General features: G+C 47.3%; 2 protein-coding genes across 2 annotated transcripts in view; one reads left to right on the top strand and one right to left on the bottom strand.

Moving 5' to 3' along the window:
* Positions 1-21,677, top strand: part of LOC139372403 (CUB and sushi domain-containing protein 2-like) — a 773,740-nt gene that overhangs the window by 213,791 nt on the left and 538,272 nt on the right. The gene's annotated exons all lie outside the window — the stretch shown is intronic.
* LOC139373905 (b(0,+)-type amino acid transporter 1-like) overlaps positions 1-21,677 on the bottom strand; it is a 115,937-nt gene that overhangs the window by 2,454 nt on the left and 91,806 nt on the right. Inside the window, exons 4-11 of the mRNA XM_071114996.1 lie at positions 18,834-19,013; positions 14,575-14,817; positions 13,813-13,938; positions 10,250-10,349; positions 8,336-8,380; positions 4,987-5,110; positions 4,696-4,799; positions 4,361-4,457 (exon numbers count right to left, since the gene is read on the bottom strand). Coding sequence (XP_070971097.1) covers positions 4,361-4,457; positions 4,696-4,799; positions 4,987-5,110; positions 8,336-8,380; positions 10,250-10,349; positions 13,813-13,938; positions 14,575-14,817; positions 18,834-19,013 — 1,019 coding nt within the window. The remainder of the gene's footprint in view (positions 1-4,360; positions 4,458-4,695; positions 4,800-4,986; positions 5,111-8,335; positions 8,381-10,249; positions 10,350-13,812; positions 13,939-14,574; positions 14,818-18,833; positions 19,014-21,677) is intronic.

The raw sequence follows: 21,677 nt of genomic DNA, 5'->3' as shown, positions 1-21,677 counted from the left end.
AACAGTGTAAACTGAAGTAGTTGATTAGGGTGTTGATGTCTGCTGGGATAATGTAGAATACGGCCAGAATACCCTACAACCACAACAACAACAACAACAGGGTAAACTGAAGTAGTTGATCAGGGTGTTGATGTCTGCTGGGATAATGTAGAATACGGCCAGAATTCCCTACAACAACAACAACAACAGGGTAAACTGAAGTAGTTGATCAGAGTGTTGATGTCTGCTGGGATAATGTAGAGTACGGCCAGAATACCCTACAACCACAACAACACCAACAGGGTAAACTGAAGTAGTTGATCAGGGTGTTGATGTCTGCTGGGATTATGTAGAGTACGGCCAGAATACCCTACAACCACAACAACAACAACAGGGTAAACTGAAGTAGTTGATCAGGGTGTTGATGTCAGCTGGGATAATGTAGAATACGGCCAGAATACCCTACAATCAGCACATTTAAAACTCATTACTTTTCCTAAAAGTACAAACAGTTACATTTCATTTCATTCCGGTAATGTTATGGGAACGTTATCCAACTGGTTTGACATTGGTAATGTTCTAGGAACGTTCTCCAACTGGTTTGACATTGGTAATGTTCTAGGAACCTTCTCCAACTCGTTTGACATTGGTAATGTTCTAGGAACGTTCTCCAACTGGTTTGACATTGGTAATGTTCTAGGAACGTTCTCCAACTGGTTTGACATTGGTAATGTTCTAGGAACGTTCTCCAAATGGTTTGACATTGGTAATGTTCTAGGAACGTTCTCCAACTGGATTGACATTGGTAATGTTCTAGGAACGTTCTCCAACTGGTTTGACATTGGTAATGTTCTCCAACTGGTTTGACATTGGTAATGTTCTAGGAACGTTCTCCAACTGGTTTGACATCGGTAATGTTCTAGGAACGTTCTCCAACTGGTTTGACATCGGTAATGTTCTAGGAACCTTCTCCAACTGGTTTGACATTGGTAATGTTCTAGGATTTGTTCTCCAACTGGTTTGACATTGGTAATGTTCTAGGAACGTTCTCCAACTGGTTTGACATTGGTAATGTTCTAGGAACGTTCTCCAACTGGTTTGACATTGGTAATGTTCTAGGAACGTTCTCCAACTGGTTTGACATTGGTAATGTTCTAGGAACGTTCTCCAACTGGTTTGACATTGGTAATGTTCTAGGAACGTTCTCCAACTGGTTTGACATTGGTAATGTTCTAGGAACGTTCTCCAACCGGTTTGACATTGGTAATGTTCTAGGAACGTTATCCAACCGGTTTGACATTGGTAATGTTCTAGGAACGTTCTCCAACCGGTTTGACATTGGTAATGGTCTAGGAACGTTCTCCAACTGGTTTGACATTGGTAATGTTCTAGGAACGTTCTCCAACCGGTTTGACATTGGTAATGTTCTAGGAACGTTCTCCAACCGGTTTGACATTGGTAATGTTCTAGGAACGTTCTCCAACTGGTTTGACATTGGGAATGTTCTAGGAACGTTCTCCAACTGGTTTGACATTGGTAATGTTCTAGGAACGTTCTCCAACTGGTTTGACATTGGGAATGTTCTCAAATAGTTCAGAGAACATTCTTCTATGGGAATTGTAGTATCTTTCATACATGTTTCAGTGAACAGTGAACAGTTTGGGGCCAATTTCATCTTAAAATGTTTCCTGTGAACAAATTTAAGATGTATAAATTGATATTTCGGATTACAGGATGTCAAGGTCATATTTTTGCATATTCTGTTCCAGGTAAAATGTTGTTCAGATTCATTTAGATCTGTGAACCATACTTTTTTAATGGCTAGCTCAGAATAGGAGCATTCCAAGAGTTGTTTATATTTACAAAGATAGATCAGTCCTTTCAGGAGCCCAGGAAATGTATTTATAAATCCCATCATAGAATGGTTCGGTAGTTGCATTTCCCAAGGTACTCCAGAGGCCAGCTGACCTAAGATGTAAATACAGAAAAACAGATTAATGGTAATGTACCATTGAGCCTGGTAATGTATATGTGTCTTTGAGCCTGGTAATGTACATGTGTCTTTGAGCCTGGTAATGTACATGTGTCTTTGAGCCTGGTCATGTACATAGACCACTGGGGGGCAGTAATGTATATGGGGATGGGTCAGGTTATAGGTTAGACCACTGGGGGGCAGTAATGTATATGGGGATGGGTCAGGTTATAGGTTAGACCACTGGGGGGCAGTAATGTATATGGGGATGGGTCAGGTTATAGGTTAGACCACTGGGGGGCCAGTAATGTATATGGGGATGGGTCAGGTTATATGTTAGACTACTGGGGGGCAGTAATGTATAAAGTGATAGGTCAGGTTATAGGTTAGACCACTGGGGGGCAGTAATGTATAGAGAGATGGGTCAGGTTATAGGTTAGACCACTGGGGGGCAGTAATGTATAAAGTGATAGGTCAGGTTATAGGTTAGACCACTGGGGGGCAGTAATGTATAGAGAGATGGGTCAGGTTATAGGTTAGGTGACTGTAGGGCAGTAATGTATAAAGTGATAGGTCAGGTTATACTCTGTCAAGTTGGTAGTTGATCATTGCTATAATATATAATGTTAGACCACTGGGGGGCAGTAATGTATATGGGGATGGGTCAGGTTATAGGTTAGACCACTGGGGGGCCAGTAATGTATATGGGGATGGGTCAGGTTATATGTTAGACCACTGGGGGGCAGTAATGTATAAAGTGATAGGTCAGGTTATAGGTTAGACCACTGGGGGGCAGTAATGTATAGAGAGATGGGTCAGGTTATAGGTTAGACCACTGGGGGGCAGTAATGTATAAAGTGATAGGTCAGGTTATAGGTTAGACCACTGGGGGGCAGTAATGTATAGAGAGATGGGTCAGGTTATAGGTTAGACCACTGGGGGGCAGTAATGTATAAAGTGATAGGTCAGGTTATAGGTTAGACCACTGGGGGGCAGTAATGTATAGAGAGATGGGTCAGGTTATAGGTTAGACCACTGGGGGGCAGTAATGTATAAAGTGATAGGTCAGGTTATAGGTTAGACCACTGGGGGGCAGTAATGTATAGAGAGATGGGTCAGGTTATAGGTTAGGTGACTGTAGGGCAGTAATGTATAAAGTGATAGGTCAGGTTATAGGTTAGACCACTGGGGGGCAGTAATGTATAGAGAGATGGGTCAGGTTATAGGTTAGGTGACTGTAGGGCAGTAATGTATAAAGTGATAGGTCAGGTTATAGGTTAGACCACTGTAGGGCAGTAATGTATAAAGTGATAGGTCAGGTTATACTCTGTCAAGTTGCTAGTTGATCATTGCTATAATATATAATGTAGTTTATCAGACACTTTTATCCAAAGCGACTTACAGTCATTTGATGTATGTTTCTTCCTGGGAAACTACCGTCTTTGCATTGCAAGCACCATTCTCTACCAACTGAGAGATTCTCAACACGATTTAAGTCAGAACTGTAACTTGGCCACTCAGGAACATTCAAAGTCTTCTTGTTAACAACATCTTATTATGTCCACCCCTGCTTTTCATTTTTTTGCCTAAAATCACATACCCAAATCTAACTGCCTTTAACTCAGGCCTTGAAGCATGCATATTCTTGGTTACCATTTGAAAGTAAACACTTTGTAGTTTATGTCAATGTGAACGGAATGTAGGAGAATATAACACAATAGGTCTGGCAAAAGATAATACAAAGAAAAGAATACCCTTTTTTTTTGTACCATCATCTTGGAAATGCAAGAGAAAAGCCATAATGTATTATTCCAGCCCAGCTGCAATTTAGATTTTGGCCACTAGATGGCAGCAGTGTATGTGCAAAGTCAGCATGATCAAATGAACCTTTGCATTTCTGTTCAAAATTTGTCCCGGCAAATGTTCTTGTTACTTACAACCTCATGCTAATCACATTAGCCTACGTTAGCTCACCCGTCCCCTGAAAGGGTAAACGATCCCGAAGAAGTTTTAAGCATCTCCAGTGTATATTTGGCCTTGTGTTTTTGGTTATTGACCTGCTGAAAGGTGAATTTGTCTCCCAGTGTTTGTTGGAAAGCAGACTGAACCAGGTCACCACCATGCTGGAAAATATGAAGGCTGGTGCTCAGTCATGTGACGTGTTCAATTTAACATAACGCTTTGTATTCAGGACAACATTTTTTCAGTTTTACTTTAGTTGCAAACAGGATGATTCCATACTTAGTTTGACATGTTTCTAAAGGACTGTAACAGAAGTTTTTGAGTTTTTGTCAGGACGAAGATCCTGCGCCTCATGAAGATGGTTTACTGGGCTGAACACGCTAACAACAAAATAGGAAAAACACCACCAAGTGTGATGAATACTTTTGCACTGTATCTCAGACTTACATTGAAGATGAGGGCGGGGGAAGGAGTGTAACGCTTCAGACTGATATAGGACAAGATCTTTACCATGTGACCCTCTCTTCCTGCCACATAGGTCAACCTGCGGTGGGACACAAACGTGTTAGTTCAACATAATATTTGCAATATGTTGAACCTGAATTTGGTTTGCTTTCTTTTCACCATTTTTAACTCTGCTTGTGCTCTCTTCTTTTAGAAAAGCAGATTCAATCTGTTAAACACTTTGGGACAATTGCTGATAAAAAGGGCTTTATAAAATACATTTGTTTTGATTAAATTTGATTAGCAAAAACAATGTCTTCCTGAAGTTGTCCCTTTACCTGCCGGCTGTGAAGCAGCTCCCATTGGCCGCTCCGAAGGTGGAGAAGACGACAAACACAGGGACTACCCACGACAGGGGGTACAGCACTCTGTCACCAAAAGTCTAAGGGGCACAAACAAGTCCCTCCGAGGAGACGGGGGGGGGGGGGGGGGGGGACGACACAATAAATCAAATGTAATTGTTTGTTGTTGAAAGAATGTGTCTTGTTCTTGCTAAGGGAGATATGATGAGCCACGCCAATGGCTTCCTCTGTCTCCGCCCCTCTCTATCTCCATGGCGACCCTCTTACCACAGCAACAGCGGGAGACTGCAGTAGTTCCGTAGCGGTCATGGCGCTGAAGTAGGCAATGTTGACCAGCACATAGCACACAGACACCAAAGGAATACCAATGATAATGGCCAGGGGAAGGTTTCTGTTAGAGATATATATATAGAGAGATAGAGAGTGTTATTGTGAGATAGAGAGAGAGAGATACAGTGCCTTGCGAAAGTATTCGGCCCCCTTGAACTTTGCGACCTTTTGCCACATTTCAGGCTTCAAACATGAAGATATAAAACTATTTTTTTGTGAAGAATCAACAACAAGTGGGACACAATCATGAAGTGGAACGACATTTATTGGATATTTCAAACTTTTTTAACAAATCAAAAACTGAAAAATTGGGCGTGCAAAATTATTCAGCCCCCTTAAGTTAATACTTTGTAGCGCCACCTTTTGCTGCGATTACAGCTGTAAGTCGCTTGGGGTATGTCTCTATCAGTTTTGCACATTGAGAGACTGAACTTTTTTACCATTCCTCCTTGCAAAACAGCTCCAGCTCAGTGAGGTTGGATGGAGAGCATTTGTGAACAGCAGTTTTCAGTTCTTTCCAAAGATTCTCGATTGGATTCAGGTCTGGACTTTGACTTGGCCATTCTAACACCTGGATATGTTTATTTTTGAACCATTCCATTGCAGATTTTGCTTTATGTTTTTGATCATTGTCTTGTTGGAAGACAAATCTCCGTCCCAGTCTCAAGTCTTTTGCAGACTCCATCAGGTTTTCTTCCAGAATGGTCCTGTATTTGGCTCCATCCATCTTCCCATCAATTTTAACCATCTTCCCTGTCCCTGCTGAAGAAAAGCAGGCCCAAACCATGATGCTGCCACCACCATGTTTGACAGTGGGGATGGTGTTTTCAGGGTGATGAGCTGTGTTGCTTTTACGCCAAACATAACGTTTTGCATTGTTGCCAAAAAGTTCAATTTTGGTTTCATCTGACTAGAGCACCTTCTTCCACATGTTTGGTGTGTCTCCCAGGTGGCTTGTGGCAAACTTTAAACAACACTTTTTATGGATATCTTTAAGAAATGGCTTTCTTCTTGCCACTCTTCCATAAAGGCCAGATTTGTGCAATATACGACTGATTGTTGTCCTATGGACAGAGTCTCCCACCTCAGCTGTAGATCTCTGCAGTTCATCCAGAGTGATCATGGGCCTCTTGGCTGCATCTCTGATCAGTCTTCTCCTTGTATGAGCTGAAAGTTTAGAGGGACGGCCAGGTCTTGGTAGATTTGCAGTGGTCTGATACTCCTTCCATTTCAATATTATCGCTTGCACAGTGCTCCTTGGGATGTTTAAAGCTTGGGAAATCTTTTTGTATCCAAATCCGGCTTTAAACTTCTTCACAACAGTATCTCGGACCTGCCTGGTGTGTTCCTTGTTCTTCATGATGCTCTCTGCGCTTTTGACGGACATCTGAGACTATCACAGTGCAGGTGCATTTATACGGAGACTTGATTACACACAGGTGGATTGTATTTATCATCATTAGTCATTTAGGTCAACATTGGATCATTCAGAGATCCTCACTGAACTTCTGGAGAGAGTTTGCTGCACTGAAAGTAAAAGGGCTGAATAATTTTGCACGCCCAATTTTTCAGTTTTTGATTTGTTAAAAAAGTTTGAAATATCCAATAAATGTCGTTCCACTTCATGATTGTGTCCCACTTGTTGTTGATTCTTCACAAAAAAATACAGTTTTATATCTTTATGTTTGAAGCCTGAAATGTGGCAAAAGGTCGCAAAGTTCAAGGGGGCCGAATACTTTCGCAAGGCACTGTATATATAGAGAGTGTTAGTGTGAGATAGACAGACTACAACCAACACATGTTACACAGAGACCAATGTTAGTGGATTATGTAGCACACAGACAGAGACAGAGAGTTGATTAAACTCTTGTCTCCCTAACAGGAAAGCAGGTGGCGTGTGAATGCCAAGGGAACTCAGGCTTCCCCGAAAATCAGACCAATAAAACAAATACAATCATTAAAGCAATTTATCTGTGGATGAATCAATTGAAGTGGCTGAATCAATTGAAGTGGCTGAATCAATTCTTAAGTGGCTGAATCAAACATTCTCAGAACCTCAAGTGGCTGAATCTATCTCATCAGAGAAATCATAAGAGCGAGGGAAACAGCGCCCCTCTGTCTCAGTATGTGTAGCAGATGTATCTGATGCTGTCTGGCCAAAATGAGTATGACATGTTACCGCAGAAGCATTTGATTGATTGATGCCAGCGAGCATTTGACTTCCTTTGATATTTTTTTAAATAAAATAATTAACCAATCAGCATTGAGATGAGCTCAACTGTGGAAAGTCCTGGTGCAGCAAAACCACCCCACAAGGGAGGCCACTTTGGATTTGGCTTCACACCAATCAAATCACATCCTAGGCAAAACGTCATCATTGTCAGAAAAACTTGTTCGTTTCTGGTCTGCTTGTGTTGATGTCCTGCAGTAGCTAGCTAGCTAAATCAGTCCTTTCCTAAACCATGGATAGATGGACACGGAGATTTAGACTTGTTGTTTTTACTCAATTCTCTGTACAGGCCAAAGATGATAACAGAGTTCTGATCAAGCCATAAATTCACAGGTTGTGCCACTGGCCTGAGACGATGTTCAATATGTAGCCTAGATATAGTAGGCTCACGTTAACTAGCTAAATAACATAGCTGATTCATTGTTGCCCAGCGAGGAAGCTAGTCTAGTAAGTTTTTTAGCCAGGTAGCCTAGTCTACAAATTAAAAGCGTGTACTTCTCTCTGACAGAGTCAGACCTTGTTGCGAACATGAAAGAGAGGAGGATGGCACTGGTGTTCAACTAGTCTACAAATAGGGTGAGTCAACACGTTGTTTATACTTGAACACACAAGTACTATGGACAGCCACATGATATAGCTATGTTGATTGGACTAATTTGTTTAATGGCTTTTAAACTGTCTTGGCTTCCTCAGTGATATTACCCACTCTTGGCTTCCCCAGTGATATTACCCACGCTTGGCTTCCTCAGTGATATTACCCACGCTTGGCTTCCTCAGTGATATTACCCACGCACTGCTACTAGTGAGCAGTATATGATGCACTCACTGCACTGGTAGTCACTTTAGAGTCTCTGATGAATGACAGTGGAAATCCAGTCTAAGTAAGTTTGCATCCCAATGGCACCCTGTTCCTTACATAGTGCACTACTATTGACCAGGGCCCATAGGGTAAAGGGTGCACTACTATTGACCAGGGCCCATAGGGTAAAGGGTGCACTACTGTTGACCAGGGCCCATCGTGGACGCACCCTAAATGTCAGCTGTATGGACACTCACCTGTATGGGTTTTCCAGCTCCTCTGTTATAAAGTTCAGCTGATTCCTGAGAGACAACACATGTTTATAGACCACGTATAAACAGGTTGGGTTGACATTCAAAACAGAAATCTCAAAACCATAAAACTGTTTTATTGAGGAAGTGATAAGAACCGAGAGATAGGATGCATCCCCAATGGTACCCAATCCCCTACTTAGTGGACTACTTTAGGGTAGAGCGCTATGGGTCCTGACTAGAGTGCTATGGGCCCTGACTAGAGCGCTATGGGCCCTGACTAGAGCGCTATGGGCCCTGACTAGAGCGCTATGGGCCCTGACTAGAGCGCTATGGGCCCTGACTAGAGCACTACGGGCCCCACTGACTAGAGCGCTACGGGGCCCCCTGACTAGAGCGCTATGGGCCCTGACTAGAGCGCTATGGGCCCTGACTAGAGCGTTATGGGCCCTGACTAGAGCGCTATGGGCCCTGACTAGAGCGCTATGGGCCCTGACTAGAGCGCTACGGGCCCCCCTGACTAGAGCGCTACGGACCCTGACTAGAGCGCTACGGGCCCCCCTGACTAGAGCGCTACGGGCCCCCCTGACTAGAGCGCTACGGACCCTGACTAGAGCGCTACGGGCCCCCTGACTAGAGCGCTACGGGCCCCCCTGACTAGAGCGCTACGGGCCCCCCTGACTAGAGCGCTACGGGCCCTCCTGATTAGAGCGCTATGGGCCCACCTGACTAGAGCGCTACGGGCCCCCCTGACTAGAGCGCTATGGGCCCTGACTAGAGCGCTACGGGCCCACCTGACTAGAGCGCTACGGGCCCCCCTGACTAGAGCGCTACGGGCCCTGACTAGAGCGCTACGGGCCCCCCTGACTAGAGCACTTTGGGCCCCCCTGACTAGAGCGCTACGGGCCCCCCTGACTAGAGCGCTACGGACCCTGACTAGAGCACTTTGGGCCCCCCTGACTAGAGCACTTTGGGCCCCCCTGACTAGAGCGGTACGGGCCCTGACTAGAGCACTACGGACCCTGACTAGAGCACTTTGGGCCCCCCTGACTAGAGCGCTACGGGCCCCCCTGACTAGAGCGCTACGGATCCTGACTAGAGCGCTACGGGCCCCCTGACTAGAGCGCTACGGGCCCCCCTAACTAGAGCGCTACGGGCCCCCCTGACTAGAGCGCTACGGGCCCCCCTGACTAGAGCACTACGGGCCCCCCTGACTAGAGCGCTATGGGCCCACCTGACTAGAGCGCTACGGGCCCTGACTAGAGCACTTTGGGCCCCCCTGACTAGAGCACTTTGGGCCCCCCTGACTAGAGCGCTACGGGCCCACCTGACTAGAGCGCTACGGGCCCTGACTAGAGCACTTTGGGCCCCCCTGACTAGAGCACTTTGGGCCCCCCTGACTAGAGCGCTACGGGCCCACCTGACTAGAGCGCTACGGGCCCTGACTAGAGCACTTTGGGCCCCCCTGACTAGAGCGCTACGGGCCCCCTGACTAGAGCGCTACGGGCCCACCTGACTAGAGCGCTACGGGCCCTGACTAGAGCACTTTGGGCCCCCTGACTAGAGCGCTACGGGCCCCCTGACTAGAGCGCTACGGGCCCCCCTGACTAGAGTGCTACGGACCCTGACTAGAGCACTTTGGGCCCCCCTGACTAGAGCGCTACGGGCCCCCTGACTAGAGCGCTACGGGCCCCCTGACTAGAGCGCTACGGGCCCCCCTAACTAGAGCGCTACGGGCCCCCCTGACTAGAGCGCTACGGGCCCTCCTGACTAGAGCGCTACGGGCCCTGACTAGAGCACTTTGGGCCCCCCTGACTAGAGCACTTTGGACCCCCCTGACTAGAGCGGTACGGGCCCTGGTCAAAAGTATTGACCTATATAGGAAGTAGGGTGCCATTTGGGATGCAGATGTAGTCTTACCACCCATCGTAGGCCCAGAGCCCGTTGTAAAACGCCAGTCCAATGGATCCAAAGGAGGTTGAGGCTCCTTCAAATGTGTTGGACAGATTCTCAGTGTTTCCTGGGCACAAACGTGACAGTATATACATTTTAATATTCATACTTCTGACCAGGGCCCATAGGGTGTACCCAAAAGTAGTACACTACGGAGTGATATTTGAAACTTCCGCATGATAACACAGGGTGGGTACTGGAATAAATGGCAAAGTTTTCATCCCAAATGGTACCCTATTCTATACAGAAGTGTCCTACTTTTGACCAGGATCCATAGGGCTCTGAGGGATATATACTGGGCGGCAGGATAGCCTAGCGATTAGAGCGTTGGACTAGTAACCGAACGGTTGCAAGAAAACATGTTGTTCTGCCCCTGAACAACGCAGCTGTGCACTGTTCCTAAGCCGTCATTGAAAATAAGAATTTGTTCTTAACTGACTTACCTAGTTAAATAAAGGTAAAATACAATTAAAATCAATATACGACTCTGAGGGATCTGTAGGGCTCTGAGGGATGTCTGGGATCTACAGTATAAGGCTCTGAGGGTTCTATAGCGATCTGAGGGCTCTGATAAATCTGAGGGATGTATAGGGCTCTGGGGTATCCGTTGGCATCTATAGGGCTATGGGCGATCCGTAGGGCTCTGGGGGATCTGAGGCATGTATAGAGCTCTGATGGATCTATTGGGCTCTAATGGATCTATAGGGCTCAGAGATCTGAGGGAAGTATAGGGCTCTGAGGGATGTATAGGGGTCCGTAGGGCTCTGGGAGATCCGTAGGGATCTGAGGGATCCATAGGGATCTGAGGGATCTGTCGGGCTCTGAGGGATCTGTCGGGCTCTGGGGGATCCGTCGGGCTCTGAGGGATCCATAGGGCTATGTGGGATCCATTGGGCTCTGGGGATCTATTGGGCTCTGGGGGATCTATTGGGCTCTGGGGGATCTATTGGGCTCTGGGGGATCCATTCTGATCCGGTGAATCTATAGGGCTCCGATGGATCTATAGGACTCTGATATCTGAGGGATGTATAGGGCTCTGGGGGATCCGTAGTGCTTTGAAGAATGTATAGGGCTTAGAGATCTGAGGGATGTATATTCCTTTGATGGATCTGTAATGCTCTGTGAGATCCGTAGCGCTCTGGGGGAGTCGTAGGGCTACGATAGATCTGTAGGGCTCTGGGGGATCTACAGTATGGGGCTCTAGGGGATCTACAGTATAGGGCTCTGAGGGATCTACAGCGTATGGCTCTGGGAGATCTGTAGGATTCTGGGGGATCTGTAGGGCTCTGGGCGATCTACATTGTAGGGCTCTGGGGGATCGACAGTGTAAGGCTCAGAAGGATCTGTAGGGCTCAGATGGATATGTATGGCTCAGATGGATCTGTCGGGCTCAGATGGATCTGTTGGGCTCTGAGGGATCAATTGCGCTCTGGGGGATCTATCGGGCTCTGGGGTATCCATAGGGCTCTGGGGGATCTATCAGGCTCTGGGGGATCCATAGGGCTCTGGGGGAACGACTGGTTGAATCCAGTCTCCTGTCTACAGACCAGTAGCCTGGTGGGACCAGTCTCCTTTCTACAGACCAGTAGCCTGGTGGAATCCAGTCTCCTGTCTACAGACCAGTAGCCTGGTGGGACCAGTCTCCTGTCTACAGACCAGTAGCCTGGTGGAATCCAGTCTCCTGTGTACAGACCAGTAGCCTGGTGGGACCAGTCTTCTGTCTACAGACCAGTAGCCTGTTCTATAGTGTTCTACCCTATTCCCCTATATTTGCCATGCAAATGAACTGAATCGCCAAAATAACATTTCCACTGCGTTTCAGTCCTGCCACAGAAGGACCAGCTTACATCATGTCAGTATTTCTCTCATTAACACAGGTGTGAGTGTTGACAAGGCTGGAGATCACTCTGTCATGATGATTGAGTTCGAATATCAGAATTTTAAGCTTCAAAAGGAAGGTGGTGCTTGGAATCATTGTTCATCCTCTGTCAACCATGGTTACCTGCAAGGAAACACGTGCCGTCTTCATTGCTTTGCACAAAAAGGGCTTCACAGGCAAGGATATTACTGCCAGTAAGATTGCACCTAAATCAACCATTTATTAGATCATCAAGAACATCAAGGAGAGCGGTCCAATTGTTGTGAAGAAGGCTTCAGGGCACCCAAAAAGTCCAGCAAGCGCCAGAACCGTCTCCTAAAATTGATTCAGCTGCAGGATCTGGGCACCACCAGTACAGAGCTTGCTCAGGAATGGCAGCAGGCAGGTGTGAATGCATCTACACGCACAGTGAGGCGAAGACTTTTGGAGGATGGCCTGGTGTCAAGAAGGGCAGCAACGAAGCCACTTTTCTCCAGGAAAAACATCAGGGACAAACTGATATTCTGCAAAAGGTACAGGGATTGGACTGCTGATGACTGGGGTAAAGTCATTTTCTCTGATGAATCCCCTTTCCGATTGTTTGGGGCATCCGGAAAAAGCTTGAGCGCTACCATCAGCGCTACCATCAGTCCTGTGTCATGCCAACAGTAAAGCATCCTGAGACCATTCATGTGTGGGGTTGCTTCTCAGCCGAGGGAGTGGGCTCACTCACAATTTTGCCTAAGAACACAGCCATGAATAAAGAATGGTACCTACACATCCTCTGAGAGCAACTTCTCCCAACCATCCAGAACAGTTTGGTGACTAACCATACCTTTTCTAGCATGATGGACACCCTTCCATAAGGCAAAAGTGATAACTAAGTGTCTCGGGCAACAAAACATCAATATTTTGGGTCCATGGCCAGGAAACTCCCCAGACCATAATCCCAATTGTGGTCAATCTTTAAGAGGCGGGTGGACAAACCAAAACCCACAAATTCTGACAAACTCCAAGCATTGATTATGAAAGAATGGCTGCCATCAGTCAGGATGTGGCCCAGACGTTAATTGACAGCATGCCAGGGCAGATTGTAGAGGTCTTGAAAAAGAAGGGTCAACACTGCAAATATTGACTCTTTGCATCAACTTCATGTAATTGTCAATAAAATCCTTTGACACTTATGAAATGCTTGTAATTATACTTCAGTATTCCATAGTAACGTCTGACAATATTATCTAAAGACACTGAAGCAGCAAACTTTGTGAAAAATAATATTTGTTTAATTGTCAAAACTTTTGGCCATGACTGTACTATATAGGGAATAGGGTCCCATAGGGCTCTGGTCTAAAGGAGTGCACTATATAGGGAATAGGGCTCTGGTCTAAAGGAGTGCACTATATAGGGAATAGGGCTCTGGTCTAAAGTAGTGCACTATATATAGGGAATAGGGTGCCATAGGGCTCTGGTCTAAAGTAGTGCACTATATAGGAAATAGGGTGCCATAGGGCTCTGGTCTAAAGTAGTGCACTATATAGGGAATAGGGCTCTGGTCTAAAGTAGTGCACTATATATAGGGAATAGGGTGTCATAGGGCTCTGGTCTAAAGTAGTGCACTATATAGGGAATAGGGTGTCATTTGGCAGGCAGACAGAATGTGTAAAGTACCAACCTTGTGCCAAGAGGACGATGCCCGCCACTATGATGACCAGGATGATGAGAAGCTTGGCTGCAGTGAAGAAGTTCTGGACATAGCTGGCTAGCTTCACACTGAGACAGTTCACCAACACTATCATAACTGTAGGGGGAGGAAGGGGAGGAAGGAGAGGAGGAATATTTTATTAATCCATTCGAGACAGAAGTTGGTCTTCTGCTGTAGCCAAGCCCTCCGACACACACACACACACACACACACACACACACACACACACACATACACACCCACACACACACACACACGAGGCTGGAACAATGGGCAGTACAGAACTAGTGTACTGCTAGTGTAGTGACTTGGGATCAGTTTAGGGGTTGAAAGCCTGGTGAGCAGTCTAGGGGTTAAGAGCCTTGCTCAAGTGAACAACAACAGTTGATGGTATCTAGGAGGAGGAGCAGGAGGCGGAGGAGGCGGGAGGAAGAGAAGGAGGAGGAGGAGAAAAGGGGAAGAGGAGGAGGAGGAGAACACAAGGCAGGAAGAGGACGGTGGGGGCCAAGTCATGACTTTTTAAAATTAATCTTTACTCGATTCCAGGCATCCTCTCTTCTCAAAAGGCATTGGAGAAGAAGGTCAGAGGGGAGGGACCTTGGATCTTCTCCTCCAATATGATTGGAAAGAAAATTGAGATAGAGCCATGGTTTTAATTAAGTCCATTCAGGAAGTGCATGCCAATTGTTTTCTATTGGGATTTTTCATAATTATAGAACTATTTACACTCACATATGCACGCTGCAGCCAGGCACTTGGTGACCACAATGGGAGGAGTGCATCCTGGGTAGAACGGCGTGGAGGCATACTCTGCGAAGCTCAGGGCGATGATGGCGAAGGAGGAGGGCTTTAGGACCATGATGGTGCTCCATGAGTAGAGGTAGGCCATCACTGACCCAAAGGCCTCCATCAGGTATGGGTATTCCCCTCCAGACTTAGTGATCATGGTGCCCAGCTCCGCGTAGCACAGTGCCCCTGCAGGCAGACAGGCAGGCTCAGAGACAGGCAGTTAGCTGACACTAGTCCTGCTTCAGGGGATTTCCTTCAAGGGATTTCCTTTCACATGGTTGTCTAGGTCTTAATTGACTAGTTAGGAACTCACCTGGTTGTCTAGGTCTTAATTGATCAATCAAATCAAATGTTATTAGTCACATGCAGTGAAATCTTTACTTACGAGCCCCTAACCGACAGTGCAGTTAAAAAAAAATGGTGTGGAGAGGGGGATCAATGTGGATAGTCTGGGTAGCCATTTGACTAGATGTTCAGGAGTCTTATGGCTTGAGAGTAGAAGCTGTTTAGAAGCCTCTTGGACCTAGACTTGGTGCTCCGGTACCGCTTGCCATGTGATAGCAAAGAGAACAGTCTATGACTAGGGTGGCTGGAGTCTTCAACAATTTTCAGGGCCTTCTTCTGACACCGCCTGGTATAGAGGTCCTGGATGGCAGGAAGCTTGGCCCCAGTGATGTACTGGGCCGTTCGCACTACCCTCTGTACCAGGCAGTGATGCAACCAGCATTGATGCTCTTGATGGTGCAGATGTAGAAATTTTTGAGGATCTGAGGACCCATGCCAAATCTTTTCTGTCCACTGAGGGGGAATGGATTTTTTTGTGCCCGCCTCACGACGGTCATGGTGTACTTGGACCATGTTAGTTTGTTGGTGATGTGGACGCCAAGGAACTTGAAGCTCTCAACCTGTTCAACTGCAGCCCCGTCGATGAGAATGGGGGCATGCTCGGTCCTCTTTTTCCTGTAGTCCACAATCATCTCCATCTCCTTGATTACGCTAAGGGAGAGGTTGTTGTCCTGGCACCACACGGCCAGGTCTCTGACTTCCTCCCTGTCTCGTTGTTGTCAGTGATCAGGCCTACCACTGTCGTGTCATCGGCAAACGTAATGATGGTGTTGGAGTTGTGCCTGGCCATTCAGTCATGAGTGAACAGGGAATACAGGAGGGGGCTGAGCACGCACCCCTGAGGCTCCCCTGTGTTGAGGATCAGCGTGGCGGATGTATTGTTACCTGCCCTTACCACCTGGGGGGCGGCCCGTCAGGAAGTGCAGGATCCAGTTGCAAAGGGAGGTGTTTAGTCCCAGGGTCCTTAGCTTATTGATGAGCTTCGAGGGCACTATGGTGTTGAACGCTGAGCTGTAGTCAATGAATAGCATTCCCACATAGGTTGTTTCTATTGTCCAGGTGGGAAAGGGCAGTGTGGAGTGCAATAGAGACGGCATCATCTGTGGATCTGTTGGGGCGGTATGGAAATTGGAGTGGGTCTAGAGTTTCTGGGATGATGTGATGATGGTTGATGTGATCCATGACCAACTTTTCAAATAACTTCATGGCTACAGATGTGAGTGCTATGGGTCTGTAGTCATTGAGGCAGGTTACCTTAGTGTTCTTGGGCACAGGCACTATGGTGGTCTGCTTAAAACATGTTGGTATTACAGACTCGGACAGGGAGAGGTTGAAAATGTCAGTGAAGACACTTACTAGTTGATCAGCGCATTCTCGCAGTACACGTCCTGGTAGTCCATCTGGCCCTGTGGCCAAGTGAATGTTGACCTGTCTAAAGGTCTTACTCACATCAGCTGCGAAGAGCGTGATCACACAGTCTTCCAGTATAGCTGGTGCTCGCATGCATGTTTCAGTGTTATTTACCTCGAAGCGAGCATAGAAGTAGTTTAGCTTGTCCGGTAGGCTTGTGTCACTGGGCAGCTCTCGGCTGTGCTTCCCTTTGTAGTCTGTCATGGTTTGCAGGCCCTGCAGGATTTCTTCTAAGTCCCACTCCTTGAAAGCGGCAGCTCTACCCTTTAGCTCAGTGCGGATGTTGCCTGTAATTCTTGGTTTCTGGTTGGGGTATGTACGTTGACTTGGCTTTCGAAAACCTTAGAAAGACAGGGTAGGATAGATATAAGTCTGTAGCAGTTTGGGTCTAGAGTGTCACCCCCTTTGAAGAGGGGGATGACCGCGGCAGCTTTCCAATCTTTGGGAGGTTGAACAGGCTAGTAAAAGGGGTTGCAACAAATTCGGCAGATCATTTTAGAAAGAGAGGGTCCAGATTGTCTAGCCCGGCTGATTTGTAGGGGTCCAGATTTTGCAGCTCTTTCAGAACATCAGCTATCTGGATTTGGGTAAAGGAGAAATGGTGGGGGCTTTGGCGGGGTGCTGTGGAGGGTGCCGGGGAGTTGACCGGGGTAGGGGTAGCCATGTGGAAAGCATGGCCAGCCGTAGAAAAATGCTTATTGAAATTCTCAAATATGGTGGATTTATCAGTGGTGACAGTGTTTCCTAGCCTCAGAGCAGTGGGCAGCTGGGAGGAGGTGCTCTTATTCTCCATGGACTTTACAGTGTCCCAGAACATTTTTGAGTTGGTACTACAGGATGCAAATTTCTGTTTGAAAAAGCTTGCCATAGCTTTTCTGACTGCCTGTGTATATTTGTTCCTAACAAATTAATTCATAATTAATAACTCAGCAGGGTTCATGTTAGTTGCACTATGTCCATGTTTCTGTTTACTGGTTTGGGGGGATTGAACACACTGACACAATCCTTCTCACAGTCAGTATGCCTCCCAAAGGGAACCCTATTCCCTATATAGTGCACTACTTTAGACCAGAGCCCTATGGCACCCTATTCCCTATATTGGGCACTACTTTAGACCAGAGCCCTATGGCACCCTATTCCCTATATAGTGCACTACTTTAGACCAGAGCCCTATGGCACCCTATTCCCTATATATAGTGCACTACTTTAGACCAGAGCCCTATGGCACCCTATTCCCTAAATATAGTGCACAACTTTAGACCAGGACCCTATGGGGGACCACGACCCATAGGGTTAGGGTGCCATAGGGATGCAGTTCCAGTTCTTCTCACACGGAGCCCTTCTCACTTGGTCATTCCTGATTTAGGAGATTCCTATCATTCTTTCCGACCACTAGTGACTGGTTAGAGATTACCCAGGATAGGGTTAATCAGGTAATCTATCTCAGTTTATGGTGTCATTTAGTGTCTGGTTAGAGATTACCCAGGATAGGGTTAATCTGGTAATCTATCTCAGTTTATGGAGTCATTTAGGTTCTGGTTAGAGATTACCCAGGTCAGATCAGGTAATGTGTGTGTCCTCACCCAGTGTAGCCTGTGTGTGTGTGTGTGTCTCCTCACCCAGTGTAGCCTGTGTGTGTGTCTCCTCACCCAGTGTAGCCTGTGTGTGTCTGTCTCCTCACCCAGTGTAGCCTGTGTGTGTGTCCTCACCCAGTGTAGCCTGTGTGTGTGTCCTCACCCACTGTAGCCTGTGTGTGTGTGTCCTCACCCAGTGTAGCCTGTGTGTGTCTCCTCACCCAGTGTAGCCTGTGTCTGTCTCCTCACCCAGTGTAGTCTGTGTGTGTGTCCTCACCCACTGTAGCCTGTGTGTGTGTGTCCTCACCCAGTGTAGTCTGTGTGTGTCTGTCTCCTCACCCAGTGTAGCCTGTGTGTGTGTCCTCACCCAGTGTAGCCTGTGTGTGTCTCCTCACCCAGTGTAGCCTGTGTGTGTGTCCTCACCCAGTGTAGCCTGTGTGTGTCTGTCTCCTCACCCAGTGTGGCCTGTGTGTGTCTCCTCACCCAGTGTAGCCTGTGTGTGTGTCCTCACCCAGTGTAGCCTGTGTGTGTCTGTCTCCTCACCCAGTGTAGCCTGTGTGTGTCTCCTCACCCAGTGTAGCCTGTGTGTGTGTGTCTCCTCACCCAGTGTAGTCTGTGTGTGTGTCTGTCTCCTCACCCAGTGTAGCCTGTGTGTGTCTCCTCACCCAGTGTAGCCTGTGTGTGTCTCCTCACCCAGTGTAGCCTGTGTCTGTCTCCTCACCCAGTGTAGCCTGTGTGTGTCTGTCTCCTCACCCAGTGTAGCCTGTGTGTGTCTCCTCACCCAGTGTAGCCTGTGTGTGTCTCCTCACCCAGTGTAGCCTGTGTGTGTCTGTCTCCTCACCCAGTGTAGCCTGTGTGTGTCTGTCTCCTCACCCAGTGTAGCTAGCACCCCGCAGGCGGCCCAGACACACAGACAAGGTCCTACGGCTCCCGTTTCCAGCAGCACTGCCTTAGGGGAGACGAAGATGCCGGAGCCGATCATGGTTCCTACGATCAGACAGATCCCACTCAAAAGGCCCACCTGCAGAGAGAGACAGGAAGTGGTTATGACAACTTCCCGAGAGGGTGATACAGGCGGTAGAACCAGCGATTAAACCCCCGTCTCCTGTTGGGGAGCTTTGTGTATGTGAATGTTTTACCACTCAACCATGTGTCTTAAGGTGTACATTTTGTTTTGTATTACTGTCTACGTTAAGTTCATGTAGTCTGTTTATTTCCATTATTGCATTTTGTGTTATTGTTCAATATATATATATTATTTTTATGGAATAAAATATGTCCTGTCTCACCACTCAATCAATGACTGACAGGCCCATGATAGTGTTTATAAACACAGTGTAGTGTGAGTTAGTGAGTAGTTAACTCAATGAGTCCCACTGTCAGGCCGGCGTGATTTAGGACTTCTGGTTAACTCAATGAGTCCCGCTGTCAGGCCGGCGTGTTTTAGGACTTCTGGTTAACTCAATGAGTCCCGCTGTCAGGCCGGCGTGATTTAGGACTTCTGGTTAACTCAATGAGTCCCACTGTCAGGCCGGCGTGATTTAGGACTTCTGGTTAACTCAATGAGTCCCGCTGTCAGGCCGGCGTGATTTAGGACTTCTGGTTAACTCAATGAGTCCCACTGTCAGGCCGGCGTGATTTAGGACTTCTGGTTAACTCAATGAGTCCCACTGTCGTGATTTAGGACTTCTGGTTAACTCAATGAGTCCCACTGTCAGGCCGGCGTGATTTAGGACTTCTGGTTAACTCAATGAGTCCCACTGTCAGGCCGGCGTGATTTAGGACTTCTGGTTAACTCAATGAGTCCTGACACTGTTTAGGACTTCTGGTTAACTCAATGAGTCCCACTGTCGTGATTTAGGACTTCTGGTTAACTCAATGAGTCCCACTGTCAGGCCGGCGTGATTTAGGACTTCTGGTTAACTCAATGAGTCCCACTGTCAGGCCGGCGTGATTTAGGACTTCTGGTTAACTCAATGAGTCCCACTGTCAGGCCGGCGTGATTTAGGACTTCTGGTTAACTCAATGAGACTGTCCCGTGATTTAGGACTTCTGTCAGGCCGGCGTGATTTAGGACTTCTGGTTAACTCAATGAGTCCCACTGTCAGGCCGGCGTGATTTAGGACTTCTGGTTAACTCAATGAGTCCCACTGTCAGGCCGGCGTGATTTAGGACTTCTGGTTAACTCAATGAGTCCCACTGTCAGGCCGGCGTGTTTTAGGACTTCTGGTTAACTCAATGAGTCCCACTGTCGTGATTTAGGACTTCTGGTTAACTCAATGAGTCCCACTGTCAGGCCGGCGTGATTTAGGACTTCTGGTTAACTCAATGAGTCCCACTGTCAGGCCGGCGTGATTTAGGACTTCTGGTTAACTCAATGAGTCCCACTGTCAGGCCGGCGTGATTTAGGACTTCTGGTTAACTCAATGAGTCCCACTGTCAGGCCGGCGTGATTTAGGACTTCTGGTTAACTCAATGAGTCCCACTGTCAGGCCGGCGTGATTTAGGACTTCTGGTTAACTCAATGAGTCCCACTGTCAGGCCGGCGTGATTTAGGACTTCTGGTTAACTCAATGAGTCCCACTGTCAGGCCGGCGTGATTTAGGACTTCTGGTTAACTCAATGAGTCCCACTGTCAGGCCGGCGTGATTTAGGACTTCTGGTTAACTCAATGAGTCCCACTGTCAGGCCGGCGTGATTTAGGACTTCTGGTTAACTCAATGAGTCCCACTGTCAGGCCGGCGTGATTTAGGACTTCTGGTTAACTCAATGAGTCCCACTGTCAGGCCGGCGTGTTTTAGGACTTCTGGTTAACTCAATGAGTCCCACTGTCGTGATTTAGGACTTCTGGTTAACTCAATGAGTCCCACTGTCAGGCCGGCGTGATTTCAAGGACTTCTGGTTAACTCAATGAGTCCCACTGTCAGGTTAACCGTCCCACTGCGTGATTTAGGACTTCTGGTTAACTCAATGAGTCCCACTGTCAGGCCGGCGTGATTTAGGACTTCTGGTTAACTCAATGAGTCCCACTGTCACTGCGTGATTTAGGACTTCTGGTTAACTCAATGAGTCCCACTGTCAGGCCGGCGTGATTTAGGACTTCTGGTTAACTCAATGAGTCCCACTGTCAGGCCGGCGTGATTTAGGACTTCTGGTTAACTCAATGAGTCCCACTGTCAGGCCGGCGTGATTTAGGACTTCTGGTTAACTCAATGAGTCCCACTGTCGTGATTTAGGACTTCTGGTTAACTCAATGAGTCCCACTGTCAGGCCGGCGTGATTTAGGACTTCTGGTTAACTCAATGAGTCCCACTGTCAGGCCGGCGTGATTTAGGACTTCTGGTTAACTCAATGAGTCCCACTGTCAGGCCGGCGTGATTTAGGACTTCTGGTTAACTCAATGAGTCCCACTGTCGTGATTTAGGACTTCTGGTTAACTCAATGAGTCCCACTGTCAGGCCGGCGTGATTTAGGACTTCTGGTTAACTCAATGAGTCCCACTGTCAGGCCGGCGTGATTTAGGACTTCTGGTTAACTCAATGAGTCCCACTGTCAGGCCGGCGTGATTTAGGACTTCTGGTTAACTCAATGAGTCCCACTGTCAGGCCGGCGTGATTTAGGACTTCTGGTTAACTCAATGAGTCCCACTGTCAGGCCGGCGTGATTTAGGACTTCTGGTTAACTCAATGAGTCCCACTGTCGTGATTTAGGACTTCT

The sequence above is a fragment of the Oncorhynchus clarkii genome, chromosome 18 (genome assembly GCF_045791955.1).
Source record: "Oncorhynchus clarkii lewisi isolate Uvic-CL-2024 chromosome 18, UVic_Ocla_1.0, whole genome shotgun sequence".
Classification (NCBI taxonomy): domain Eukaryota; kingdom Metazoa; phylum Chordata; class Actinopteri; order Salmoniformes; family Salmonidae; genus Oncorhynchus; species Oncorhynchus clarkii.
Note: the sequence above shows the minus strand (reverse complement) of the source record. Positions and strands in the feature narration are given on the sequence as shown.